The sequence below is a fragment of the Hypanus sabinus genome, chromosome 6, assembly GCF_030144855.1.
Source record: "Hypanus sabinus isolate sHypSab1 chromosome 6, sHypSab1.hap1, whole genome shotgun sequence".
Lineage (NCBI taxonomy): Eukaryota > Metazoa > Chordata > Chondrichthyes > Myliobatiformes > Dasyatidae > Hypanus > Hypanus sabinus.
This window is the reverse complement of record NC_082711.1, coordinates 34,003,741-34,013,215: the sequence shown is the minus strand read 5'-3', so window position 1 is coordinate 34,013,215 and position 9,475 is coordinate 34,003,741. Positions and strand designations below refer to the sequence as shown.

General features: G+C 44.1%; 1 protein-coding gene across 2 annotated transcripts; it reads left to right on the top strand.

Moving 5' to 3' along the window:
* The first annotated feature begins 4,717 nt into the window (after positions 1-4,717).
* LOC132394980 (uncharacterized) lies at positions 4,718-9,260 on the top strand. 2 transcript variants are annotated; one of them, XR_009512471.1, is made up of 3 exons: positions 4,718-4,968; positions 5,247-8,870; positions 9,149-9,260. XR_009512471.1 is itself a non-coding variant. In XM_059971320.1 (2 exons), exon 2 carries the CDS (start codon positions 5,414-5,416, stop codon positions 8,546-8,548), a length of 3,135 nt encoding a protein of 1,044 aa, XP_059827303.1. In that variant the 5' UTR covers positions 4,718-4,968; positions 5,247-5,413; the 3' UTR covers positions 8,549-9,024. The 2 variants fall into 2 exon arrangements, 1 of the variants encoding a protein (XP_059827303.1); XM_059971320.1 differs by lacking the exon at positions 9,149-9,260 and having other exon boundaries at positions 5,247-9,024.
* Positions 9,261-9,475: the final 215 nt, after the last annotated feature.

Here is a 9,475-nt window from a genome sequence, read left to right as displayed (position 1 = left end):
TGAAAATCTTAGAATAAAATATAAAATGTTGGAGGGAGTCCTGAAGAAGGGCTTTGGCCTGAAATGTTGACTGTTTTTTTTCCATAGATGCTGCCTGACCTACTGAGTTCCTGTAGAATTTTGTGTCTGTTGCTTTGGATTTGCAGCATCTGCAGAATTTCTCATGTAAATGTTGGAAATGCTTGACAGCATTCCTAAGTACAAAAAATACTGAGTGACTGTTTCAGACGAAGCATCTTCTGCTGTTCTCTCCATAGATGCTGCCCATTCCTGCAATTTACTTTGAAGTAATTCTCTAGGTGTATGTTTCATACAATGATATAATCTTGTATGCCTCCCTTTCAGATCATCTCTCAGATCCTCCTTTTCAAGATTAGAAAGCACAGTTTTTTCCCCCACAAATCTGTGACTACCACATCCAAGGTCAACCTTGAAACTCTCATATTGATCCAAGCACTTAGAATGTCTCCCTTTGCTCTGAAGCGATTTGGGTCATAAGAAACAATAAGGGTAGAAGGTTAATCATTGGAGTTTATTACAAGATCCCACCACCAACTCCTCATTAATCATGAAATAGAACAGAGTATTAAGGAAGAAATAATGATGAGGGGTTCATAGAAGTTTTGGGATAGTTTCTTAGCAAGTTGGTTCTGATACTAAGAAGTCAATGAGAGCAGGGCAGTAGATATGAACTTCAGCAAGACCTTTGATTAAGTTCCACCTGGTAGGCTATACTGGAAGGTTAGATTGTATGGAATCCAGGGAGAGCTTGCTAAATGGATACACAATTGATTTGATGATAGAAAGCAGAGTGATAGTAGAAGAAACACACACGAAATGCTGGTGGAATGCCACAGGCCAGGCAGCCTACTGTGTTCCACCAGCATTTTGTGTGTGTTGCTTGAATTTCCAGCATCTGCAGATTTCCTCGTGTTTGCCATGAAAGTAGAAGGATGTTTCTTGGAATGGAGGCCCACGACTAGAGGAGTCAGTGCTGGGTCCATTACTGTTTGTCAAGTACACTGACGATTTGGATCAGAAGGTACATGACGTGGTTAGTAAGCTTGTTGGCAACACTAAAAGAGGTGGTGTAATGGACAGTTATCAACAATTATAGGGGATGTAGACCAGCTGAGTAAGTGGGCTGTGGTATGGCAAATGGATAAGGGGAAGGAATTGCACTTTGGAAAGTCAAATCCAGGTAGGCCTTCCACAGTGAATAGCAGGACCTCGTGGAGGGTTGCAGAACAGTGGAATTTTGGAGTACAAGTATATCGTTCCCTGAAGGGTGAGTCACAGTCAGACACAGTGGTGGTATCCATGTGGAATGAGCTGACAGAGGAAGTAATTGTGGCTTGCTAAAGTGACAACTGTTAAAAGACAGTTGGACAAGTACATGGATTGGAAAGATTGGAAAGGTTATGAGCTGAATGCTGGCAAATAAAATTAGCTAGCTGGGCATCTAAGTCCGTATGGACCAGATGGGCTGAAGGGCCTGTTTCTATGCTGTATACTACTATGACTCTAATCTTATTACTGGTCTAACAGGATCAACTGAATTAATGGTCTTGCCACAAAACCATCCCTAGCTAGCAGAGATCACAGTATTTCTCTGGTGGTTAAATGAAAAAGTTACATGTAACAGAAAAATAAAGCACACAATCCATTTAAAGACAAATTATGGGCCAGAAGACTGGCTAAAATACATAAAATAAAACAAAGAATGACTACAGGATTTAAAAAGGAGGAAAAATAGTTTGGAATCAAGTAAAATCTAAACAAAGTTGTAAAACTGATAGGAATTTCAGTAGATTTTAAAAAAAGTTAACAATGGTCCTACAGAAGATGAACCTAGAAAATTAATGATGGAAATAAATGAGATGGCATGAAGTAAAAACACATTTTACATCAGCCTTTACTATTGAAATACAAGCAACATCCCAGAATTAGCTGCAAATCAGGAATTAAAAGGGAAGGAGGAGCTCAGAAAACAAGCAAAAACCATGATCACAGGAGAAGTGGTGAGCAAATTGTTGGAGCATTGGGCTGAGGAGCTCTTGGGTCCTCGTGGATTTTATTTCCATTTAGATAATAATTTATAAAACAGAAGCATATCATAATTTAGATAGCATGTTTCTTTATCAAAATTCATGCCAAAATGAAAAACAGACAATTGTACATTTTCCTATGTGTCATATATTGAAATGGTAAGGTCAGTTAATGTAGTTTGACACTTGACAAGTACGGTGATGATGTCATCAGTCTGGGACAGAACAGCACGTGATGTGAAGGAGCATCAAAGCGAGAACGAGAAATAAAGACGCATTCTGAGCATGAAGTGTCAAGTCATGATATATGCACTATCTAATTAAGTATTAAGTTAGATTGCAGATACTCAACAGTGGTGACAAGGATATGGTATTTGAAAGCAAGTTTGTCATTAGTTGATGAACGTGGAGAAATCCAGGATCCAAAACTTCTGAGGTTTTACAGAGCCAGCTACATTAGGTTCAAGATCGACATGGTGGCTCAACTCACTTGAATTTTATGCCAATGGTAAAGGACAAACAGAGGATGATAACGCAACAGATAATACAAAACAAAGGAGAGCACTACTTTTGCACCTTGCAGGACCAGATCTGCAGGATATATTCTCAATATTCACAAGCACGGGACAAGTCACAGACCATGCAGCAACATTGGATGTGCTGAGTGCTTACTTCATTCCCCAGGTCAACACTACGTTTGCATGGCGGCATTTTCATCAGCTTGGTGCAATGGTTCAACAGTACCCTACACACTCATAGCAGGCAGCAGAAGTCTGTAATTTTTAAATGACACAGACAATCAAATCAGGGATGCTATAGTGGGAAAATGTTACCCAGTCTATGTGTGGAGAAAGCTGCTGAAGAAGATGCAGGGCCTAGCGCTTGCCCCCACACTGGAAATAGCAACACAATGTGGAGGAACAGATATCAGCCATGTCACTCCGAGGGAGCCAGCCAGAGTCTGTGCACCATATTTCACACCATGAGGACACAGCATATGGCAAAAAGACAGAGGGGAAAAGAAAGTCTGCTAAAGAAACGCTACAGATGTGGAAAACAGATCATCTGGGTAGAGACTCAACATGCCCAAATTGTGGGCAGATAGGCAGAAGGTGAACTGGAAAGGGCCACTTCGCAAAAATGCACTGGGCAAAAGGATTAAAGACGCAAAAATTGAACAATGTTAAGGATGAACAGAAGGAATTGATTATTATTATTCAGTCAGAGTCATCTGAAAAAATTACTTTTTGTGCAGGGGGTGTAAATTTGTGCATGTTAGTAGATTCAGGAGCCAGAAGTATTATAAGACCATGAAACAGGATCAGAATTAGGCCCTTCAGCCCATCAAATCTGCTCCAATATTCCATCATGGCTGAACCCAAATCGCAATCAACTTCATACACCTGTCTTCTAGCCATATCCTTTGATGCCCTGACTGATCAGGAAACAATCAACTTCCACCTTAAATATACGCATGGATTTAGCCTCTACTGCAATCTGTGGAAGAGCATTCCACAGATTCACTACTCTCTGGCTAAAACATAGAACATAGGACAATACAGCACAGTACAGGCCCTTCAGCCCACAATGTTGTGCTGACCCTCAAACCCTGCCTCCCATATAACCCTCCAACTTAAATTCCTCCATAAACCTGTCTAGTAGTCTCTTAAATTTCACTAGTGTATCTGCCTCCACCACTGACTCAGGCACCAACCACTCTGAGTAAAAAACCTTCCTCTAATATCCCCCTTGAACTTTCCACCCCTTACCTTAAAGCCATGTCCTCTTGTATTGAGGAGTGGGTGCCCTGGGGAAGAGGCGCTGGCTGTCCACTCTATCCATTCCTCTTAATAATCTTGTATACCTCTATCATGTCTCCTCTCATCCTCCTTCTCTCCAGAGAGTAGCTCCCTTAATCTCTGATCATAATCCATACTCTTCAAACCAGGCAGCATCTGTAAATCTCCTCTGTACCCTTTCCAATGCTTCCACATCCTTCCTATAGTAAAGTAACCAGAACTGGACACAGTACTCCAAGTGTGGCCCAACCAGAGTTTTATAGAGCTGCAACATTACCCCGCGACTCTTAAACTCTATCCCTCGCCTTATGAAAGCTAACACTCCACAAGCTTTCTTATCTACATTATCTACCTGTGAGGCAACTTTCAGGGATCTGTGGACATGTACTCCCCAGATCCCTCTGCTCCTTCACACTACCAAGTATCCTGCCATTTACTTTGTACTCTGCCTTGGAGTTTGTCCTTCCAAATTGTACCACCTCACACTTCTCTGGGTTGAACTCCATCTGCCGTTTCTCAGCCCACTTCTGCATCCTATCAATGTCTCTCTGCCATCTTAGACAATCGTCTACGCTATCCACAACACCATCAACCTTTGTGTCATCTGCAAACTTGCCAACCCTTCCACCCCCACACCCAGGTTGTTAATAAAAATCACAAAAAGCAGAGGTCCCAGAACCTAACCTTGTGGGACACCACTAGTCACAACCCTCCAATCCGAATGTACTCCCTCCACCATGACCCACTGCTTCCCACAGGCAAGCCAATTCTGAATTCACCTGGCGAAACTTCCCTGGATCCCATGCCTTCTGACTTTCTGAATAAGCCTCCCGTGTGGAACCTTGTCAAATACCTTTGTGCTGTCTTTACGACAGTTATTTAGTTTATAATATTTTCGCTTAGTAATTCATTCAATAGTATTTTCTAGTTAGAATTAGAAGTGTTTAAAGTATATTCATTGCATGTAAAATATATCGGCATGCGATGACGTCACATCCGGTTTCGCCGCGTCTTGTGGGAAAACACCGGTTTGAAATTAGCGCGAGGGTGGGGGCTTTCCACGAGGCTCACCTGAGCACAAGCAGTTTGCAGGCATGAGAAATCACAGTGAGAGCAACGCTGTAAGTTAATAGATAATCGATATATTGAACTAAGATATTAATGCTGATCCTGTTAGAGGTAACGTCGGTAGATAATGTTTATGCTTTCGTTAGTTAAAGAGTCGCGGATAGTTTGCATGGAAGTGTATTTAAAGTAGTCAATGGAGCAGGTAAACTCTCCCTGTATACTGCACCTTAGTGTAATGTAGTTATAGTCACCTTTGCAAGTATTTACACTTGAAACGTGATATTAAGGAAGGAACAAATACTGTATCAATCTTGTATTGTTTTATCAACAGTTTTCACCATATGTTAATGTGAAGAGTGAACAGTAAATGGTTAATCTTACTGCGATCTGGTTCTTATTAACTGTGGTTTATCCGGACGTTAAATTCGGCGTTTCGTTACACCCGAAGGAGAACGTTACAGTGAAAAAGCGGCATTATCAGGTGTTCCAAGTGCTGCAATGTCAGCTCGATCCGGGATCAAGTCGATGGCGCCCAGCGACAAGGGCAGTAGAACGACATCAAGTAAGTCCGCACAGGCAAGAGCCAAGGCAGAAGCCGCCAAGGTGCGACTGCATTACGCCAGACAAGAAGCAGTTTTGAAAATGAAACTGGCCACCAGAGAAGCCGAAATCCAGAAAGAAAGGGCCGCCAGACAAAAAGAAGAGGCTGGCAGAGAAGCCGAAACCCAGTTGGAAATGACAAAAATATCGACAGAGTTGCATGTGCTGCAGCTAGAAGGAGAAGGAGAAGCTGCCAGGGTGGAAGCAGAGTACATAGAAGAAGCTGAAGGGTCGCGTGATCTGACCGAAACAAGCTCTGCTTTGGAAAGGACCAGACTGGAACGCACGAGCGACTATGTACAATATCAAGCAGACAGGCAGGCTCGTCTCCCCTCTCCATACCTATTCGATAACTTCCCCAGCTACGAGGAAGAGAATTTACCCTCGCGGCCCCGCGATGAAGTCAAGAATGAAAGAGCTGACAACCGATATACTTTGACACCAAAGTTACAAAGTTCGATGCGAAGAGACGCGGAGGTTGAATCCAGGATGGCAAATTCCATGAGAAACGTGCGTTCTCAGTCATATGGGCGCCAACGTACTTCTCCAGCCCGCATGCCGCTTGCAGCCGATCCCACGCTGCAGTATTTAGCACGACGGGATCTCGTCACTTCGGGACTGTACCAGTTTGACGATAAACCCGAAAATTACCGTGCTTGGCTCTCCACATTCACCAACGTGATTGACGGGGTCCAGCTCAGTGCAACCCAAAGGTTGGACCTTATGGCGAAATGGCTGGGGAAAGAATCACGCGACCAGGTGAGACGCATGCGTTCAGTGTACATCAACAAACCTGAGCTAGCCTTAAGCGAAGCGTGGGAGAGACTTTGGGAGAGATATGGGTCCCCCGACATTATTGAAGCGGCGCTATATCGACGTCTGGAAAACTTTCCTAAGGTGTCAGCCAAAGATCACTTTAAGTTAAGAGAATTCGGAGATTTACTCATGGAGATCCGAGGCGCCAAAGAAGATGGCTATTCAGCTGGTTTAGTATTCCTAGATACTCCATCCGGGATTAGACCAATTGTGGACAAACTTCCATTTGGGCTGCAGGACAAGTGGCTGACTGTTGCCTCAGAGTACAAGGAAGACCACGATGGTCGATTTCCTCCCTTTGAGCTCCTCACTAGGTTTGTGTGCAAGGAGGCGAAGAGGCGAAACGACCCTAGCCTTGTAGGTCCAGGAAGCAGTTCGATTTACACCAAGCCAGGCAGATCCGTTTCGAATGCTTTCAACATTGATAAACCCGTGTCAGTGCTCAAGACCGAAGCCCTTACGACTAACAACGACCCTGGCAAGTATTGTCCATTGCATAACAAACCTCACCCCCTGAAAGCATGCAGAATGTTTAGGGAAAAACCCCTTGAAGAGAGGACGGCTCTTCTCAAGGAGAAAAGAATATGTTTTAGATGCTGTTCCTCAACCTCTCACCTCGCCAGAGAGTGTACGATCGCCGTGAAGTGTCCGGAATGTGGCAGCCCAGATCACGTCGAGGCCATGCATCCCGACCTGTCACCACAAACCGAGAGCGCTCCTTCACCCCCACAACAGGACGGCGGGGAGGGAGAGGCTCACTCTAGGTCAATAGCTGTCAGCACGAACTGTACAGAAGTTTGCGGTCAAGCTCAGTCAAGTCGTTCTTGTTCCAAGATCTGCCTCACTAAGGTGTACCCTAAAGGAGCCAAAGACAAGGCCATCAAAGCCTATGTGATTCTGGACGATCAGAGCAATCGTTCACTAGTCAGTCCAGAGTTCTTTAAATTGTTCAACATTGAGAGTGAGCGGTTCCCATACTACCTCAAAACTTGCTCAGGCAACATGAAAACCCAAGGAAGGAAGGCAGAAGGCATCCAGATCGAGTCCCTGGATGGTAAAGTCGTCATCTGTCTCCCTCCGCTCTTAGAGTGCAATGAAATCATGAATAACCGCGCTGGGATCCCGACACCAAGTGCGGTGCTACACCAGCCGCATCTCCACCACATCGCCAAACACATCCCAGAACTGGATCCGAAAGCGGAAATACTCCTGCTATTAGGAAGAGATGTTATCCAGGTACACAAGGTTAGGCAGCAGATCAATGGACCACTCAACGCCCCCTTCGCGCAACGTCTGGATCCGGGCTGGGTGGTGATAGGAGAGGTGTGTCTCGGTGACGTACACAAACCGATGGTTAACACACTCAAGACCAATGTGCTAGAGAGTGGCCGCCATTCAATCTTTCAACCCTGCCCGAGTGTCCCGTGCATCAAGGAAGCACAACAAGGCGTTAACAAGCGCGAGGCAAGCGACGAGTCGCTGGGCCAGTCAGTCTTCGCTCTAACGAAGTATGACAACAAACTTGCACAATCAGCTCAAGATACCATTTCTTTAAAAACCGAAGACACCAAGGTCTTCAGAGATGAAGCAAATAATGGGGTTGCCCCATTGCCAATCAGAGAACCACGCCAGCGCTCACCAGATAACAAAGAGCAGGCAGTCAAACGGTTCACGTCCTTACGGAAAACCTGGAAAAGGAAACCTGAGATACAGCAACGCACCCGATTGGCCCACGAGGTACTGTGCACCCTAATGGCAGAGGTCACAGCCATTATAAACGCACAATCATTCCTACCTGTGTCTTCTGACCCAGAAAACCCCTTTATACTTTCGCCATCAACGCTCCTTACGCAGAAGGCAGGAGCACCTCCTCCACCAGGAGACTTCTCAGACAAGGATTTGTACACAAAGCAATGGAGACAAGTCCAGGCTCTGGCAAATCAGTTCTGGTCCCGCTGGAGACAAAAATATCTACCTTTGTTGCAACAGAGACAAAAGTGGACAGAACCCCGAAGGAATCTTCAAGTTGGAGACTTAGTCCTGCTCAGGGACAAGCAAGTCGCTCGCAACAGCTGGCCAACTGCCAGAATTACTGCTACATTCCCTAGCGAGGATGGACATGTCAGGAAGATCGAATTGAAGACTACCGACCAAGGCGATGTGAAAATTTACCAAGGGCCAGTTACAGAAGTTATTCTACTTCTACCCAATGACTGATTAAGAGACTAAGTTTGTACTCTGCTCATTGTGACCTTACGAAGGTCAAGCGGGGAGTGTGCTGTCTTTACGACAGTTATTTAGTTTATAATATTTTCGCTTAGTAATTCATTCAATAGTATTTTCTAGTTAGAATTAGAAGTGTTTAAAGTATATTCATTGCATGTAAAATATATCGGCATGCGATGACGTCACATCCGGTTTCGCCGCGTCTTGTGGGAAAACACCGGTTTGAAATTAGCGTGAGGGTGGGGGCTTTCCACGAGGCTCACCTGAGCACAAGCAGTTTGCAGGCATGAGAAATCACAGTGAGAGCAACGCTGTAAGTTAATAGATAATCGATATATTGAACTAAGATATTAATGCTGATCCTGTTAGAGGTAACGTCGGTAGATAATGTTTATGCTTTCGTTAGTTAAAGAGTCGCGGATAGTTTGCATGGAAGTGTATTTAAAGTAGTCAATGGAGCAGGTAAACTCTCCCTGTATACTGTACCTTAGTGTAATGTAGTTATAGTCACCTTTGCAAGTATTTACACTTGAAACGTGATATTAAGGAAGGAACAAATACTGTATCAATCTTGTATTGTTTTATCAACAGTTTTCACCATATGTTAATGTGAAGAGTGAACAGTAAATGGTTAATCTTACTGCGATCTGGTTCTTATTAACTGTGGTTTATCCGGACGTTAAATTCGGCGTTTCGTTACACCCGAAGGAGAACGTTACAACCTTACTAAAATCTATGTAGCTCACATGCACTGCGCTACCCTCATCTATATGCCTGGTCACCTCCTCAAAGAACTCTATCAGGCTTGTTAGACACGATCTACCCTTCACAAAGCCATGCTGAATGTCCTTGATCACACCATGATTCTCTAAATGGCCATAGGTTCTTTTATTTGTAATTTATTTTTTTATTGAAGTT

Excerpts from the sequence above, each read along its gene's own strand:
- LOC132394980 (XM_059971320.1), top strand. The coding sequence starts at position 5,414 with ATGTCAGCTCGATCCGGGATCAAGTCGATGGCGCCCAGCGACAAGGGC.